The 20,195-nt window shown below is 36.1% G+C and overlaps 1 protein-coding gene and 1 long non-coding RNA gene across 4 annotated transcripts in view; both read left to right on the forward strand.

Moving 5' to 3' along the window:
• Nucleotides 1–9,758, forward strand: part of LOC127866143 (putative RNA-binding protein Luc7-like 1) — a 30,327-nt gene extending 20,569 nt beyond the window's left edge. For 2 of the 3 annotated variants that reach the window (XM_052406558.1, XM_052406559.1), the window contains 5 exons: nt 2,147–2,290; nt 2,497–2,673; nt 3,280–3,449; nt 4,829–4,924; nt 9,285–9,758. In XM_052406558.1, coding sequence (XP_052262518.1) covers nt 2,147–2,290; nt 2,497–2,673; nt 3,280–3,449; nt 4,829–4,924; nt 9,285–9,456 — 759 coding nt within the window. In that variant the 3' untranslated portion in view covers nt 9,457–9,758. Of the gene's footprint in view, nt 1–2,146; nt 2,291–2,496; nt 2,674–3,279; nt 3,450–4,828; nt 4,944–9,284 lie in introns of all 3 variants that reach the window. The other variant, XM_052406560.1, reaches the window with a different exon arrangement.
• A 7,062-nt stretch (nt 9,759–16,820) lies between these two features.
• Nucleotides 16,821–19,417, forward strand: LOC127866158 (uncharacterized). The gene is made up of 3 exons (XR_008042873.1): nt 16,821–16,923; nt 17,573–17,683; nt 17,984–19,417. It is a non-coding gene; the product is annotated as an uncharacterized LOC127866158 (long non-coding RNA).
• The last annotated feature ends 778 nt before the right edge of the window (nt 19,418–20,195 follow it).

The raw sequence follows: 20,195 nt of genomic DNA on the forward strand, positions 1-20,195 counted from the left end.
AGGGGTGTCAATTTTCCGGATTATTCCGGAAATCCGGATTTGAGCCGGCCAGGGTTGATTTTGAGGTGAATGTAAATCCGATGAGTTTGTTTAAGGCGGGTGGGGGTAGGGACAAAATTCTTTTAGTGCGGGATCATTTCAGAACGAATATTGTTATAGCATCGTCGGCATTCCGGACATTTGCGCTTGGTACCGATTTTATTTATTGATTTCTGATTGGCAAGCGGCTGGCACTGACATGGGCAGTAACTGGCTGTAAAGCACTGCAATATCATATTTTAAAACAATATGTTAATCAAATTATATATTGACTGCGTATTTGCTAGGTTACTGGCTACTGGTTTTCATTTTCTGCAGTCAAACGATGTGCATATTTTATTTCATTTGCAAATGATGTATCGCGACATGTTTTCGGACAGTCGTTTTCGGATACGCTGGTTTGTCGATTTTAATTTAATTTCGAAGTTCTTAATATCATTTGTTTAGAATGACAAATACACATGCGGTGTTACGGATGGTTTGGTTTATAATATTTCTTATTGTACTCACCAGAAATTGCACCTAGAAAGACTATTAAAAAAAAGAACAATAAGCTAGGGATCGGGGGGTTGGGCCCTCTCTTCCCTTTATCTTACGGCTTAATTTTCCGGATTTCAAATTTGGGACAATTGACACCCCTGTTCACTGAACTGGGCACATCTTACACTAAGTTGGGCACATCTCACACTGAGCTGGGCAAATCTCACACTGAGCTTTACACACATCTCAATGATGAACTTCAAGCAAGTCCTTCTTAATTTCTCACTGATTCTTTCATGGCTAACTGGATGCCCCACGATTTCGAGATATCACTGTTTGTTACTGTATAATGTGTTGCTCATAATGATCACATTACATTAGCCAGTAAGTTTGTGTACACATGGGAGTGTTATTTGAATAAGCACCATGTTTTTTTCTACAAAATGTCAATGCAGCTTTCTATTAGCAATTTATTCCGAGATAAACATGTCTTGGTATGGATGAGTGCTGACTGCAACTAAGAAGTAAGGGCAACCTGATTTTGTCAGTTGGAATCCATTTAGGTCTAGTGGCCTCTAATAGATTTTTACATATGTACTATTGTAGTGTTCAAATGTTTATCAGCGTTCTAGATAAGCTGCGTATCAGCGTAATATATGCATTAGAAATAGCAAGATACACTCAATTTATAATTTCCGTGCGTACATTTAAGCAAGTCAATCTGGACTTACGCAAATGATGTAAGTTCTATGCGTACAAGGTAAACAAAACATATAAACAGCTGATTGTCTTTCGCCCAAATATGAGACTGGTTATCGTAAAAAAAAGAGCTGATTTGTGCGATGGATTGTAGAAATAGTTAGCCAGTCAGTATGAATACTCTGTATCATCTAGACGGATGGTAAATTTAGTATGGATTTTTTAACAGACAGTCAAGCGCTTATGTGTTTATTTACATGGAAGAGGTCAGCACAGCTTCTTTGAAGCCAAAACAAATTATGTCTTAAAGTAAAATTGATTCTTTTATACAGTAAAAGTTGTTTCGAGTTGAAACATTGTACTGCCAATACTGAATGATTTCTTCTGTTTTCTTATCAAAAAGGACACACTTAAACGCTAATAAAACAACTATTAAAAGTTGGCAAAAAAGTTTTCCGTGGCTCACAGTGGTGGACGTCTGATGTCACGATAAGGACGAGGTTCGTCTTAAATGCGTCTTAAATGTAAAATCTGCCAACAAGACAAGGCTTATAAACCATGGACAGTTAAAAAAACAAAAAACACTTTAAGAAAGAAACCTACTACTATGAAGGAATACACATAGTTAATGGTTTATTGTGTTTTATATGATTAAAGTAGTGTGTTTGTACCCCGGCTATATTCTTGTTTTACTTTTAGCAAATTACCCTTCAAGAAAGGCAAAATTTGACCATTTACCCCCATGCTTTGAAAAGTGGGGGTATTTACCCCCATGGGTCAGAAATTATCTATAACGCTGTGTATATTTAAAGGTTTCAAGGAAACTTAAACTTGATAATGGAACATGATGTTTAAAATAATTCTTGGTTTATTGTTTGAAAATTTTGGGAAAACAATGCTTATAGATCTTTGGCTATGTTGTTTGCAGGCTGAAGCCATTCACAACCTCGGTGAAGAGATAGGTACCAAGCTGGCCAAAGCTGAGGCAATGGGAGCTGAGGGAAAAGTGGAGGAGTCCATGGAACTCATGAATGAGGTTGAAGAAATCAAGAAAAAGAAATCTTTGGAAGAGGTACTGTAATTTGTGTGACATTAAAGAATGAGTAAAAGAACATGGATTTTCATTAGTTGTTCAAACAGAATTTATGTTGGCTAGTTCGAATTTTAACCCACTGAGCAATGAAAAATTTCTTGCAAGTTCTTGAATTGTAGAAACATGGTATTGAAATTAACTTTCGATATGTTGTTGTATGAGATTGCAATCCATTCTCTTTACAGCAAGAGTACAAGAACTCTATGCCAGCATCCAGTTATCAGCAACAAAAGCTGCGTGTGTGTGAGATCTGTTCGGCCTACCTGGGTATCCATGACAATGACAGACGTCTGGCAGACCATTTTGGGGGCAAGCTTCATCTTGGCTTTATCACCATCAGGGACAAACTGGCCGAATTGAAGGTACTTGTTCAGATTTTATTATGTTGGGTTTTGTACTTTTTTCTCTGATGCAATTAGCCTTATAGCAACTTTTTTGATGATATAATGTCATAATGTAAAAAATGGACGGTAGCAAAAATGGGATATTTCTTTGCAAAAGCCTTTATCAAATTTGTAATTTTTTAGCTCGGTGTTTTCGAAGAAACCCCGAGGTATTGTCATAGCCAGCTCGTCGTGTTGTCTGACGTCCGCGTCGTGCTAAAACCTTAACATTTTGTTAATGTTTTGAACATTGGCTCTAAAATCAAATTTCTTCCACCTACAACTTTGAAACTTTATATGTAGATGCACCTTGATGAGTTCTACACGCCACACCCATTTTTGGGTCACTAGGTCAAAGGTCAAGGTCACTGTGACCTTAAAAAAAATAAAATCTGACAAGCTTTCATTTATTCAAAACTGCACCCGTAGCCGAGCGTGGCACCTGTTATGCGGTGCTCTTGTTTCCATATGAGGTTTTGAATCCAGTATTTTGAAAAAAATCAGTTGCCTTGGCCTCAGTTGCAAAATTGGAAATAAAGAAGCAAGTGTTGACCAAAACTAATAGTATTAAACTTATGCTTGAAGTCAACGCATGCTGACCGTATTCGCCAGCGTGGGGAAGAGAGGGAAAAACAGCGGCAGAGGAGAGAAGAGGAGAGGACTCATGAGTCACGGGACAGAAGTAGAAGCAGAAGTCGTAGGCGATCTAGAAGCCGCAGCAGGTCACGCCGGCGGCGGTCACGATCCAGGGATAGGTAATGCATTGATGTGCAAAAATTTACATCTCTTTAACTTAACAAGAACACTCAGATGTGCTGTATTTAGTGTGTAACATTTTATATTGACCCTCTTCTTTCATCAAGTCATGACCCTTTGGTCATAACTGGCCACATCCAATGGATGTAAGTATTGAATATTGGCTTACATTGCGATTTTTTGTTAAAAAATTCTTTATCTCTGATACAATAAGGCCTAAAGATTTTATAATTGATATTATTAACATAATATTGTGGCACTCTAAACATTTTATTAAAAAAATGCCCAAGGGGTGCCAAGTGGTTCAATTTTAAGCTCTTTTGAGAATTATGTAAGAGCTGCTTTTTGTCTGAAATTTATCTTCTTCATTATTTGCCTTGGGAACAAGAAAGAGACTGCCTTTATTGACCAATCTTTATTAAACTTAGTCTGCTCATTGTTTTTCATTAGATCCCTACCAATAATTACATGGGATAGAAAACTAGGTAAAATAACAATCATTTTTGCCTAATCTTCATGAAACTTGGTCAGAACAGTTTTCCAAATGATATCTCCAGTTTATGACTGGGTCATGTCAGAAATTAGGTCACCAGACCCAATTAATGAAACAATTGGTTAACACTCTAGTGGCAACATTTATTTCCAATATTTATGAAACTTGATCATAACATTTGTTCTGATAGTTTATTGACTAAGTTCAAAACTGGATCATGTTGGATCTAACTGGGTCAAATAACGAAAAACCTGTGTTAATTATTCAAATTTAGGGGCGGTTTTCCTTGTGTTGCTATAGTAGAACCATGTTAACACAGTAAAAATCATCTCTTTTAACACCTTTCTGGAACGTGATCAAAATATTTAAATAAAAAAGTTATGTTACCTTGGTTGTGTAAGAAAATGATTGTTGTTTGTTAAAAACCTGCCAGGTGTTGAGACAATTTTGGTTAAAAGTAAGTTGTGAAAGTTTGTGTACACTTTCTGCTTAGAACAGCTTAGTTCTTTGAGGTCTCAAGTTATATTTATATCTTGGGGCTGCACTGAGCAGGTCAGTTCCTTTGTATCTCAGGTGAGCGTTCTGGGCCTTTCAGGACCTCTTCTATAGTCTATAGGGGTGGTAACTTTGATATATTTTATTTATTGAAAGCAGGGTGACAAATGTGAACTATATGCATAACTATCTTTGTTTATTAGGGAATGTTCTAAATTAATGGCAAAACACTTCAGATCTTAAATGATTCAGGGAAATACAGATTTGTTGCTTTTTCCTTCATGTTTAAGTGGAAATTGCTACTTTGAAAAAAGGAAATCGGCATTGCTGATTGTAAATCCAATAGATGTATGTGTTTCTGCATTAAATCACCTTGTGTTGATGTTTCAGGTCAGGGTCCCGGTCAAGGCACTCCAGGAAGAAGTCCAGACGCAGGTCGAGGTCACGCTCAAAGAAATCAAGGTCACGCTCGCGCAAACGTTCCAGGTTGGCTCATCAAACTCCAGTAAATACAAAACAAAGCAGGCTACACCAATTTTGTTTAATTTTGCCTACTGGATTGAGTCTGTAAATAAATACAAGCTTGTCTTGGTATTTTTGTATCACAAGAATGTGCATGAAAAAGAAAAGACAATCTAAAATATTGAATTTAATAAAACTATTATTGTATTGCCATTTTAGTTATCCTCACCTGAGCACAAAATACTCAAGTTTAGCTGTTGAGATCACACTATGTTAGCCTAGGCGTTGTTTGTTTGCGTCATCAACAATGTAGTTACCACTTCAGAGGCCACATTTGTCGTCCCAATCTTGATAAAACTTGGTCAGTTTCCGTAAGAAGGTCAATTGGTGTAAAACATTACCACCCTAGTGGCCTTAATCTTGACTAAATGTGGAAAAAGCTTTGTCAGAATGATTATTTATTGTCCCCTACCGGTTTCACCGGAGGGGACTTATGGTTTGCGCTCTGTCTGTCTGTCTGTCAGTCAGTCACACTTTTCTGGATACTGCGGTAACTTTAAAAGTTCTTAATATTTTTTAATGAAACTTGAAACATAGATAGATGGCAATATGGACATTATGCACGTCATTTCATTTTGTTCCTACGTCAAAAATTATGGTTGCTATGGCAACAAATAGACTAGAAATAATGCTAAAAATGGTGGTTTTCTGGATCCTGTGATAACTTTAAAAGTTCTTAATATTTTTTCATGAAACTTGAAACATGGATAGATGGCAATATGGACATTATGCACGTCATTCCATTTTGTTCCTACGTAAAAAAAATCTGGTTGCTATGGAAACAAATTTTTTTTTTAATTCTGACAGTGGTGGAATTTCTTACAATGGTGGAGCCGGTAGGGGACTACATTGCTTGGCAATAGTCTTGTTATATATATAATTCAAAGTCTAGACAGAGATCAAATCTGGATAAAGTGCGCACAAAACTAGATCTCCACGTCAAATCTGTGTTATCACTCGGAAGCCACTATTAGGGCTCAATCTTGATGAAAATTTGTCTGGATGTTCATCTTTAAAATATCTAGGCCTAGTTCAAATACGGGTAATGTGCCTTTAAAACCTTGGTCACCATGTAAAATCTAAGAAAAACCGGGTGACTGCTATTGTCATAAATTAAGTTTATGCAACATGAAAGTGGTCAAATTTTGCCATATAACAGCTTGAAAATTGTCTTTTTAGCTCACCTTAGCACAACGTGCTCATGGTGAGCTTTTTTGATCGCTTTTTGTCCGTTGTGCGTTGTGGGGCGTCAACATTTGCCTTGTTAACTCTCTAGAGGCCACAGCTTCATGAAATTTGGTCAGAAGATTGTTTTCAATGATATCTTGGATGAGTTCGAAAATGGTTACGTTTGCTTGAAAAACATGGCATTTTTCCTTATATGGCTATATTAAAATCTTGTTTACAACTTAACACTCTAGAGGCCACATTTATTGTCCAATCTTAATGAAAATTGGTCAAAAGATTCATCCCAATAATATCTTGGATGAGTTCGAAAATGATGCCGGTTGGTTGAAAAACATGGCCGCCAGGGGGCGAGGCATTTTTCCTTATATGGCTATAGTAAAACCTTGTCTTAATGATATCTTGGATGAGTTCGAAAATGGTAACTTTTGCATGAAAAACATGGCCGCCAAGGGGCGGGGCATTTTTCCTTAAATGGCTATATAAGGCTATAGTAAAATCTTGTTAACAATCTAGAGGCCACATTTATAGTCCGATCTTCATGAAACTTGGTCAGAAGATTTATCCTAATAATATCTTGGACGAGTTTAAAAATGATGCCGGTTGGTTGAAAAACATGGCCACCACGGGGGCGGAGCTATTTTCCTAATATGGCTTTAGTAAAAACTTGCTAACACTCTAGGGCCACGACTTTTATATTTCTTGGTTTACAAAACCGCCGACCCTAATTTTTGGAAAATGGGAAAAAAAATAAAATCGGAAAATCGTCTTTTTTTTATATATTTTATTCCCGACCGCACTGAAAAACGAGCGAAACGAGAAAAAAAAACGATCCGGTTTGAGTACGGTTGCGAATAAAATCAAGTAAGTACAATCAACGATTGGTTCACATATATTACAGAGATCGGGATATTTTTCAATGTGACACAGTATGTACCAGTCCTTTTATGGGCACTTCTCAAAATTTATTTTATTATTATATTAAACATACCCGATATTATAGTAGATAAAAAAGTATTACCTTGCAATTTGATAATTAGTATAAATAATCCAATAAAACACTGCCATTATTTACGATATATGTGTTTAGGAATTTTGTAAACACGTCCGCCATAGTTTATAGGAACTGTACAGAAAGTTTGGAAATCGGAACAAATCGGTATATCTCGGAAAATCATTGATAAATGTATTTGTCGTTTTAATGCTTAGGGCCGAGTAATTTCGGCAAATCGGAACTCAACTTGCGTATTAAAAATACTAGCTCAATTAACCGTTAAACTCCGCCTCCGTTCTCTGCAAAAGATTCGAAGGCGGAGCTATGCACGTGCTATTATTAAATTGGAGGATTGCAATTGAGAAACAAACGCACGATTGGTTCGGCATGTTGATTGCTAGACAAAGGAAGCCAATTTTGTCGGCGCGAAATTTGTCGCTTTATTGCTTCAGACAGCAAGCGGCTTTCCTTTGATGACGTCAAACTGTCAATTCACACAGACTGCACATTTTCAGAAGACTTTAACTGGCTCCTTGTTTACAATTCCAGTAAAAACACTTGCTAACATTAAACTTTGGATTAAATTATCAAAATAAAGCAAAAGCCAAGTTGACAAATATGATTGTATTAATTCGCGTCAGTTTAAAAAAGACGTGTTGCGTTGTAAATCAACGAGTTTTCACGACAACAACAACTTTAACAAACATTACCGCGACGACGCGGGGATCGATCTACCTCGATTTTTTTCATGGACGATGTCATAAGTCCAATAAGAGCAAACACAAACTTTGTGTATGAGTAGTTTATCTTATATAAGATTTATGCAACGGGCATCGCATTGCGTAATGGTGCGCATCGAATTACGGAAATGAAGCGCAGTTTTTCGTTTTAATGGGAGAAGAACGCATGTCATTTAATGGAGTGTTTAAAATTGCCTGATGTTACAAAAGGTGCTTTTAGGTGACTCATTTCATTTGAAGATATAGATGTGTTTCATTGCATAATTAGATTTTTCGTCTCTGTGTTAAGGTTATAAAAGATATGATGTCTTTGTTCTGATGTTATTAGTATTAACTTATTTTTCCAATGATGTTTTTTTTTTTTTTTTTTTTTTTTTTCGACCGCCCGATGGACCATTTTCAAAATAATTTTTGTAAACCAATAAAAAAAAAAGTCGTGGCCTAGAGGTCACATTTATTTTTCGATCATCACGAAACTTAGTCAGAAGATTTGTCCCAATGATATCTTGGATGAGTTCGAAAATGGTTTTGGTTGCTTTAAAAACATGGCCACCAGGGGCGGGGCATTTTTCCTTATATGGCTATATATGGCTATAGAAAACCTTGTTAACACTCTAGAGGGTACATTTAGTGTCCAATCTTCATGAAATTTGGTCAGAAGATCTGTCTCAATGATATCTTGGATGAGTTCGAAAATAATTATGTTTGCTTGAAAAAAATGGCTTCCAAGGGGCGGGTCATTTTTCCTTATATGGCTATAGTAAAATCTTGTTAACACTCTAGAGGTCACATTTGCTGTTTGATCTTCATGAAACTTGGTCAGAAGATTCATCCCGATTATATCTTGGACGAGTTCAAAAATGATGCCGGTTGGTTGAAAAACATGGCTGCCAGGGGGCAGGGCATTTTTCCTTATATGGCTATAGTAAAACTTTGTTAACACTCTAGAGGCCAAATTTATATTCCGATCTTTGTGAAACTTGGTCAGAAGATTTTTCCTGATAATATCTTGTTATATCAGGTGAGCGACTTTGGGCCTTTCAGGCCCTCTTGTTTTAACATTTTTGAATCCTGTCAGTAGAGTGAAAATGGCTATGTGCAAACAGCATAAGACTAGAACAGCCTGCGAGTAACTCACAGTCTGTTACTGTTATATGCTGTTTGCTGCTCATCATTATCTCAGGGATGGAAATGAAGCTTTTAAAACTTGAATCTAGTAAGAACGGTCTTTAATTAAATTTAACTTTATGAAGGACTACAAATGTGTAAAAATACGTTTTAAAGTGTCAGGATTAAGACAGTAACATCTGTTTACAATGACTGCAAGTTAATACTATAAATGTGATTTCTGTTGTCCTGTTATATCTTGAGGCAGCAGCTGTCATGTTTTGCTTTCTATGATCAGGAAGTCAAGGTCACGGTCAAGAAGACATCGGAGTAGGTCGGGGAGTCGGTCACGGCGGCGAAAGTCTCACAAGAAGTCACGTTCCAGATCTCGCTCTCATAAGCGCAGTTCCAGCATAGAGAATGGCTCGAGGAAGTCGTCACCCAGTTATCCCGCTATAGAGGACATGTAGATGGTCACATGACCTTCAGGAGACCATGTGACTGACTCGGAGACTAAACCAATGATTCTAAGTTTTAAGTGTAAAATGAAACTATAACTTTGTATGTGTTTATTCATGAAAATTGTTTTAATTGCTTTGTTTAAATTGCCATTTGCAGGGGTCATTTTATCACTCATTAGTAATGTTCTTAAAATGTTTTGCTGATTAAGTCATTGTAAAGGTTCTGTACAAACATGCAAATTTCTAATTTTAATGTTCTGTTCTTGCTCATGCATCATTTTAATAAATCGTGTATAAAAACTTAAAATCTTTGAAGTGTTTATTGTTTTCTGGGAGTTAATAAAAATGTCATTAAAAAATAAAAATATTTTAAGCTAGACCCATTGTTTGACCAGAGAGTTCAATGTTTTGCCTTTTCTGCTTTTGTGGTCAGTATTAATATATGGTTGCACACTTGTTTCTTTTTACTGAGCCCTCTTGCTGTTACCATTGTGGAGTGTATGTGCGTGCTTGCTAAAGTCTGTCAATTGTATCAGGACTCAACTGAAATCAGTCATCATAGAGTTTGAAATTACCTTGCGGCATAGATAGATGGTTTGTCACGTTTGAAACCTTTCTTCCTTCCTTAAAATTAAGTCTCTTAAGTCACTTGGGAAGTAAAATGTCAAATTGAATATTATACTGTTTGTCCAGACTGTAACTTTCATCATTATTCATGCATTTTCGCAAAAAAATCCACTAATGTTCACCATTTTTAAAATGCCAGTTACGCACAACATCAAGTCCATGCGAGTTAAATATCAAGGTAACAAAGGTGAAAGGTTAAATATGGGAATGTTGGAGCCTAATGGTCAATTAAGAGCATTCTCGACTGGTGCTGATAAGCATCTAGTTTTAATAAGACAGTATTATTAACAAGGATTTAGTAAACGCTCTTTGTCAATGTTCATGCTGAAATTTTGTCTATGCCAAATTTTTAGCTCATCTATTTTTTGAAAAAAAAATTATGAGCTATTGTCATCACCTTGGCGTTGGCGTCGGCGTCCGGTTAAGTTTTGCGTTTAGGTCCACTTTTCTCAGAAAGAATCAATGCTATTGCATTCAAACTTGGTACACTTACTTACTATCATGAGGGGCCTGGGCAGGCAAAGTTAGATAACTCTGGCGTGCATTTTGACAGAATTATGTGCCCTTTTTATACTTAGAAAATTGAAAATTTTGGTTAAGTTTTGTGTTGAGGTCCATTTTATTCCTTAAGTATCAAAGCTATTGCTTTCATACTTGCAACACTTACTAATTATCATAAGGGGACTGTGCAGGCAAAGTTATGTAACTCTCACTGGCATTTTGACAGAATTATGTGCCCTTTTTATACTAAGAAATTGAAAATTTTGGTTAAGTTTTGTGTTTAGGTCCACTTTATTCCTACAGTATCAAAGCTATTGCTTTCATACTTGCAACACTTATTAACTATCATAAGGGGACTGTGCAGGCAAAGTTATGTAACTCTGACTGTCATTTGGACGGAATTATGGGCCCTTTATACTTAGAAAATTGAAAATTTGGTTAAGTTTTGTGTTTTGGTCCACTTTACCCCTAAAGTATCATAGATATTGCTTTCATACTTGGAACACTCGCAAACTATCATAAGGGTACAGTAAAAGGACAAGTTGCATAACTCTGGTTGTCATTTTTACGAAATTATGGCCCTTTTTTGACTTAGTAACTTTGAATATATGGTTAAATTTTGTGTTTCGATCCACTTTACTTCTAAAGTATCAAGGCTATTGCTTTCAAACTTCATGTACTTTCATGCTATCATGAAGTTACTGTACCTGGCAAGTTGAATTTTACCTTGACCTTTGAATGACCTTGTTTCTCAAGGTCAAATTATCAAATTTTGCTAAAATTGCCATAACTTCTTTATTTATGATTAGATTTGATTGATACTTTGACAAAACTACTCTTACCTGACATACTACAATAGACTCCACCCAAACCATCTCCCGTGCCCCCCCCCCCCCCGAATCCCCCCCTCTCTATAGTAGTGGGGGACATATTGTTTTTGCCCAGTCTGTAGGTTTGTTTGCGCCAACTTTAACATTTTGCAATAACTTTTGCTATATTGAAGATATATTTCACAAACACATATTTTTTTTTTTTTTTTTTTTTTTAAGATCTCACAAATGACCACCACACCCTCACACTATACCCCCCCCCCACCCCCCCCCAATTTTTTTTTTGAAACGGTTATAAAACACAAATATTTATTTTTATTATTTTATTTTTGAAATACCGTCCAACCATCGCACCCAAGAATACCCTCCCCCCCCCCACCCCCCCCACCCCCGAATTAAAAAAAAAAATTCGCATTTTTGGAAGATAATGTAATAAATGTCCACACCCCCACACTATACATCCCTCTTCACTCCACCCCTCCCTCCTTTGTGATTGAAATTGAGAGTCCCTTCACCTTTAAAAAGAAAATAGATGAGCGGTCTGCACCCGCAAGGCGGTGCTCTTGTTACTTAAGTTATCAAGATGGAAATTCATAGGAAGAAAGCTTGAATTATTGGGAAAGCAGTTCTTCAAATTGAAATGCTGATTCCTCCAAACACAGTGACATATGGTATTCAAAACATGACTATCACAGTCGTAGTTTTTACCAGTATTTGTTGAGATTTTTGTGGTAGTTGTCGCTAGCGTTTCTGAATATAATAAAAAAAAACATTAAGTGACATTTGGAAGACAAAAATGGTCCTCAGGGCTGTGATGTACGACGAACGAATGATAGTTCTTCGTTCATCAAATTGTTAGTGGTGTACTACATGTATTCGCAAATTTGTTAATACTCCTGCAAGAAGCAGGGACTTGTGGGAGAACCCTTAATCCCGTTGTCTAAAGACTGCCTAAAAATCGAGGTCATTAAGAACTCTACAAAATGCACAAATCCGTCAGGCTCTCAAGGCCAATGTCACAAGCGAATTTCATCATATTTGTTGTACTCTAAATACCCGCGTCACAACATGCTGTCGTTTTACTGCGTTTCAACAGTAACCACCTGTAACCCCCGATGTGCTAGGATGAACAAAGACACCCGGATTCTTTACAAAGAATAAACTGAGACTCACTACATCTATGGGGCCCTAATTACTGTCTCGTTCATGGCCGAAATGCAGCTGAAATTCAAACGCCAATATCACAATAGAGTCGAATAAGACATGGCAACAATGTGGTGTGGACGCAGTGAGATCGCCGATGACCGCCGCTTGAACGCCAAGGCATCAATATATGACAGAAGTGAAAACTCTAAGGAAGTGGCGTAAACGCGAAGAAAGCAGAATGAAGGAGCCCATGGTATTTGATATATGTAATAAAAATACATTTGCATCTTTGCGACTAACGGCGTTTTCCGAGAACAGACATATTAGTCGTACTGAGGACGCCAGTCCTGTGTTTCGGGACATTACTGAACCATCGTGGACACGTGTGTAGAATAGTTGGGCTTTGTAACATGTACCGGTACACGTGTTACGAGAATTTAATAATATGCCATAATTGCGGAATTTTCAAATACCACAGGGATCGTTGAAAATGGTAAAACAATACACAAAAAGCGTGAGTATGATATACGATTTAAAAAAATAAGTTCATTCAGAAAACGCCTTGGATATAAGGACTGTGTGTATGCTATGATGAAAGTTTTTATCAAAATAGCGCTTGATAAACGAAAACAAATCAGGAAGCGAAAACGCAATCAATATTTTTTTATTACCATTGGCGAAACTTCATGTTAATTACACTTCGTCTGTGCGGTAACTAGTTGGTATTTTACTCATTCGTAGATCTACATGATCGTCTTAATTCAGGTTCTTCTAAATTAGTTGTCATGTGGGGTCACTACGGTCGTCTAAAATATTATTGTATGCAGTCATGACAGAACATTCATAGAATATATTCGGGCTGGCAATCTCAGATTGAGATGGTAGATTTTTGCTTCAAATATGAAAATTAGTGCCTTCATTTTCCGCCGTATTTACATCACTTTTGAACAATGCTCCATCTGCCATTTGTTACTGTGAGAGAAAACACATATACTTTATATTGTAGTGTAGCAGATTTAAGCAATAAATCGTCTGCTGGTCCAGAGTGCCGTGTTTTGTCACACATTTTCAAAACAAACGCGTTCATGTCCTGTTTTAAAAGTTGTTTGGGGTTTTGCTTGAGATAAACAGTAAGTAGCTATTTAAATTTTAACTGACCACAATCTCATGCAATTGTGAATGGGAAATAAATAATACAAGAATCACACATTCAATGCCTAGTTGTTCTTGAAAGTTGAATGCTTTGAGCTTTTGACGTAAAAACTAAAATAGTAATACGCATGTGATATAAGAAAATTTATTGTTAAATGTGTATTCATGGACAATACAACGAAAACTGCATTTAAATCGGCCATGTTTTGGCAAAATACTGGCTAGACGTAGCTCCTTTTGGTAATCTGTTTCATGTACATGTTGTCTCATAGTATCGGCCCTACTGATTGGTTGTTTTATTAGATTTTTTACTATGCGCACTTGCTTGTTCTAAAAATAGCAACTTAATGGAAAAACAAAACTCTTGCTCATGATCGTTAACGCCACACACCCTGAAATGAAATACATGACATAGAAAATTTAAGTATAAATAAGAAACATATTTTATATATGCCAATTAGAATATATCTGGTGGTAACAAGGTAATAATACGTCCCTTTTGCGCTTCAAAACAAAAAAATAATCGCGTTTGTTGAAAATGAAAATCCTACTTCCGGTTTTAAAAACGTACTGTTTGAAAAATAATAAATTACTTGCTAACTATGCTATAGATTTAATTTTATCTACGTGAATTAAAATATATCTGGTGGTTACAAGGTAGAAATTCGTCTTTCTTGCGCTTTATAACTTAAAAATAATCGCGTTTGTCGAAATGGACGAATACGTACAGAAATCCTACTTTCGGTTTTAAAATTAAAAAAATAAATAAATTACTTGCTTACTAGGCTATAGATTTAAGGACAATTTTGCACACTTTCAAATTGCATCTATATGTATTGATTAACAGGTACTTCATTTCAAGGTGTGTGGCTTTAAGTCATGGATAACCATAAAATAAATTACAACTTGTAAAAATTGAACAACATTAACTTTGCAGCACTTCTTGACGGTTTTTCGATAAAGGCACGATACATAGAGAATAACAGGTTACCAGGCCTTATCCACTCCATTTTGGGAAAACGCCACACTGGAATTTTGGGAATTTCGCGTCATGAAAAACCCCATTTTGGGAAAAAAAATTAATCGCAAAACTGGCTCAATTGGGTAAAATAATCGCATGTAAATAGTGTTTCTTATATATTTCAAAGAAGCCGTTAACTGGTAAATAATGACTATTTTGATAACATATTATTAAAATTTTACAAAATATTATGAACATGTGTGATAAGTGCAGTTTTTTTTTTATCTGATTTTGGGGAAAGGGCCTGAGGGGAAAAAAATCGCGCGAAACGCCTGATTTGGGGTAAAATAAAGAAAGTCTTAAATTATCAATTTAAATAATCAATTTAAATAATCAATTCAAAATATTTTCTTGTTTTTAAAACAAATTAAATGCAAAAGATAATTTAATTATGCAATATTTTTCTATTTTCTTCACTGGATCAGGTTAAATTATATATTTAAAGGTATAAAAAATATACAAAAATAATTTATTTATTTTTTATTTTTTTGCAATTGGGATTTTTTTCAATTGGGCAGGAATGGAAACTAACGTTTTACAATTAGTTGCCCACACGGGCAACCATCTTGAGTATGTTTGTTGCCCAGCTAAAGAGTAACGAGCCCAGTACCATGTGCATGTAGTGTCGTGTTTATAATACTATCTTTAAACAAAATAATATATAACTAAACAACAACATTGATCAATTGACAAACTTTCTGTGTATTATGTCCTAATATAAGCCTGAGTTAAAGCATTTCATTGACTTTGATAAATGAATTTCATAAAACTCATTATTAATTCATAGTCGCCAATTTCATAAATGTTAATTTGCACTGAATTGTTTGAAGCTTAAAAGGCAAGTAGCCCGGCCGGACTACTTACTTTTGAATTTGAGTTACCCAGACCAAAATGTACTGGCCCCGGGTTCACAGGCAACCACTACTTTCCATCCCTGTTGGGAAAAAAACCAACAGATTTGCATTGGGAATGGGGCCGATATTCGGACCCGTGGCATAGGGCGGAAAAGGCCTGGTTACATCTGATATTTTTGTAATGTATCAGGCAAGGCTTAGGATAATATAACGGCGAGGCTTGTCGAGCCATTATTTCATTCGTGCCGAGCCTGATATATTACAAAAAGATCAGACAGTAACCTGTTTTTCTGTTTATGACATACATCTACATCCCTGATTTAAAAGAAATAATGAAAAAACTTGTCGTTTGACGTTTTAATAAAGACGTCATGAGCACACGCGCTTAATATTTGTAAACAATGTTTTTTGCTATTTGTGTTTAAAATATATTACATCTTGGTATCAAATTGTCTGTTTTGTTGAATCTGATTGGATTTTGCTAAAAAAGATTACTTTATAGTTGATTCCGAGTAATATGACCATCCTCCACACATGAGTGATATAAGAACTTCCTGATGACCATGATATAAATAGAGAATAACAGGTTACTGCCTGATCGTTTTGTAATTTATCATACCACCGCATTGATATAACGTAGGATCAGCAGACGAATTATTCCATAAATCAATCGGAGGAGTCCGATGATAGCCGATGTATCACGATCGCGATAAGATAGTGACGTGTCCTAGCAACATCTACGATTATCGAGCAAAGTTATGCGAAAATGTTACGGCGCTATAGAAAGGCGGCTGTAACTTGGTCAATAATGATCCGATTTTTATAAAATAAAGTTTCATTGAAACATGAGTAATTATGCTTTTACAAAATCTCGATTCTATTAACCTAATATAAGAATTTATAATGCAGCGATCGTTGAAGTAATAGCGCTATAAGAATTTCCGGCGAGAATGCCGTTGAATAATTTTTTTTTGAAAGGCTTTTGCTGATAAAATTTTCTTGTATACATTTTTAATTCAAACATTTAAAACCTTATAAAATAATATTATTTCAAAACGGATAGATATTGGTGAATGAATATAAATTGCTGCATCGGGGAATATGTTAAGGTTCAAATGTTGCAAATGCAACTTACAATAGATAAAAATAACTCTCATCGGTTTGAAATTCACAATTTTGACGCCATTGTCGCTTTGTCACGTGACGAGTTTTCATTTGGATACTTTCGGATCGACCTTGACATTTTTGCTGAAATTGTAAACATTACTTTCGTTTTCTGAAATCTATTATTTGAGATTAACAACTTACTTCGGGTGGATTATAAGACTGATTTCAGTGTGAATCGGTTAGTTTTAAATACTATTTACCTTGAGTTTGTATTTACACTACAATTTGATTACAAAACAATCCAGAATAATCTAAAATACTGGGAAATGTCATTCACTTGAGCACATGGTATGTTACTAAAAATAGAAATAACATCATATGACCGTGAAATCTCAGAAGATTCGCATTTCAAGAAAGTCTGACACATCGCTGTTTTTCTCGATATGTAAGAGCAGAATAGATAAATTTTAAATGTTCAATATAGTATTTTGTGAAAGAATATATCAGTTTAATGTGAAAAATTTCAATCTTTCCATCAAGTGGTAGATTTGGACCAATAACTGCATTTAAAAGCTGTTTTGGACCGGTCTTTGTTAACTGTCAACTTTTCGTGAATTTCTGGTTGACTTTCCTAATGGGGTTGGTCCATAACTATAAAGTTGCGCCTGTCAAAAATCATAAAAAGCGACATTTAAAGTTATGGTAGCCAGAACTACTTCGCAGTGTGTCAACACGTGTAAAGAATTGAATGATGTCTTTATTAGAATTTGGAATATATACTGCGCGTTTGGTTTACTGTGGTGGTTGTTCGTAGATATTGAGCCAAGTTGAGGTTCTGCACGTTTAGTACAGCTCCAAAAACATGTCATTTATTGGATTTTTGCCAGGAAACTGTGCTTGTGAAACTGCCGGGTGGATGGGGAGAGAAATGTTCATTTCGGAAGTGTTGACAGAAGTGCATGAAACAGATGGTGTTGCAGTAGAACATGTTGCCAAAAGTTTGAACATCTTTTTTGTGTTTGTTCGGAAATTTTACTGTAATTGGTTATTGACTGTACGTTTTTGTGTCCTGTTATTTGAATGATTTCAGTTGGTGCGATATTGGAATCCCTTAGTTTTTGAACAAGGTGTTTTCTAGCAGAATGATTACTTATGTTTTTTGTTAACCTGCCTCGATTGCCATAGTTTTCAACATCTTGGCATTTTTTTCACCAATTTTCTGCCGTGATTAAACAGTGATTAAAAATACATTTTCCTTGTGTGTTTTTTTTTTATAGATTTTTCTGCTTTGCTTTCAGGCAGTCACATGTGAGGGAAAATCTGGACCACTGCTCCGGAAGATAGAGTACGTATGGGTACTTCGCTCTTTGAAGTTTCCGTCAATGCTTCCCACGATGCTTCGCAATGTGACAGGCTCATATTCATCATCATCATTATTGCGAATGGAGAGCAGATATGTGGCAAGATATTCATTTAGATGGTCGACTGATAAATTGTGGATTGCCTTCGTTTCGCCTTTCTTGGCAATATATTTTTTAAATCGACTGACATCTGCCAGTGTTTTCCGGATAGTGTTTTTGTTATCTTCGGCTTCGATTAATTTTTGTACATCTTCGGTTGTCATTTCTATGGCGACTGATTTGTTTTCACCGTTCTCAGTTTTTGATTTTGTTTCAGTAAAGGATTCTAAATAACTTTTATTTAAATTGACATTTGCATTCGTGATTTCATCAAATGGTTCATTAAACACACTCGGATTTATTCCAAACTGATTGGCAAAGTCTTCTTCAGACATAACAACTTCCTCCATTAAACCGTCCCAAACAATGTTAAATATCTCCATCCACAAAGTCTGACATGGTAATGTTTATTTATTGTATTTATATATGTTTTTTATGTTTAAGTCTTTATTTTCACAAGAAATTAGCTTTTAACGAGCCTTATCAAACACAATTCATGTGGCAAAATTGGCAAACTGTAGAAGACAACAAATGTAACCTTAATAATAATTTATGATTTAAAATTATTTCATTATTTAATGCATATTACATTGGGTTTTATTGTGAAGTGTGTTACTATTTTATTTTTTACTATTTTTACTGCTTTTTATGCCCCCCTTCGAAGAAGAGGAGGTATATTGCTTTGCTCATGTCGGTCGGTCGGTCGGTAGGTCGGTCGGTCGGTCCGTCCACCAGGTGGTTTCCGGATGATAACTCAAGAACGCTTGGGGCTAGGATCATGAAACTTCATAGGTACATTGATCATGACTCGCAGATGACCCGTATTGATTTTGAGGTCATTAGGTCAAAGGTCAAGGTCACAGGTGAAGGTCACAGTTAGTGGAAATAGGCATTATAAGGATTTAGCATGGTTCAAACAAGGGAAACAACTACGGTTTATGCATGTTCTTTTTATTACAGATTTGCCTCCCTTTAATTCACTCAAAATCTCATTTTACAGCAGAGATTCCAAATCTGACCTGTAAATGAGCCCCATATTTACTGCCAGTGCTAGGTTACCTTTTCCCATTTGATCATTCTTAAGTATTGGTATTGTAATGCTGCTATTGCTGCTGCTACTGCTACTGCTACTGCTACTACTACTACTACTACTACTACTACTACTACTACTACTACTACTACTACTACTACTACTACTACTACTACTACTACTACTACTATTACTACTACTACTACTGCTACTACGACTACTTCTACTACTACTACTACTACTACTACTACTACACACCACCACCACCACCACCACCACCACCACCACCACCACCACCACCACCACCACCATAACTACTTCTACTACTTCTGCCACTACTACTACAATTTTACTACTACTTCTACTATTTTACTACTACTACTACTACTACTACTACTACTACTACTACTACTACTACTACTACTACTACTGACTACTACTCTACTACTACTACTACTACTACTACTACTACTACTACTACTACTACTACTACTACTACTACTACTACTACTACTACTACTACTACTACTACTATACTACTACTACTACTACTACTACTACTACTACTACTACTACTACTACTACTACTACTACTACTACTACTACACTACACCACCACCACCACCACCACCACCACCACCACCACCACACCACCACCACCACCACCACCACCACCACCACCACCACCACCACCACCACTTATTCTACCATGTCTACTATTACTACTTCTACTACTACTGCCACTACTACTATTTTTACTACTACTACTACTACTACTACTACTACTACTACTACTACTACTACTACTACTACTACTACTACTACTACTACTATTACTACTACTACTACACCACCACCACCACCACCACCACCACCACCACCACCACCACCACCGTTCACAGTGACAAAAATGTATTCACACAATGGCTGCTACTACAACTTATAGCCCATATAGGGGGGGGGGCATGCATGTTTTACAAACAGCCCTTGTTTATTGTTTGTTTTATTTGTTTGGTCTGT

The sequence above is a fragment of the Dreissena polymorpha genome, chromosome 2 (assembly GCF_020536995.1).
Source record: "Dreissena polymorpha isolate Duluth1 chromosome 2, UMN_Dpol_1.0, whole genome shotgun sequence".
NCBI classification, from domain to species: Eukaryota; Metazoa; Mollusca; class Bivalvia; order Myida; family Dreissenidae; genus Dreissena; species Dreissena polymorpha.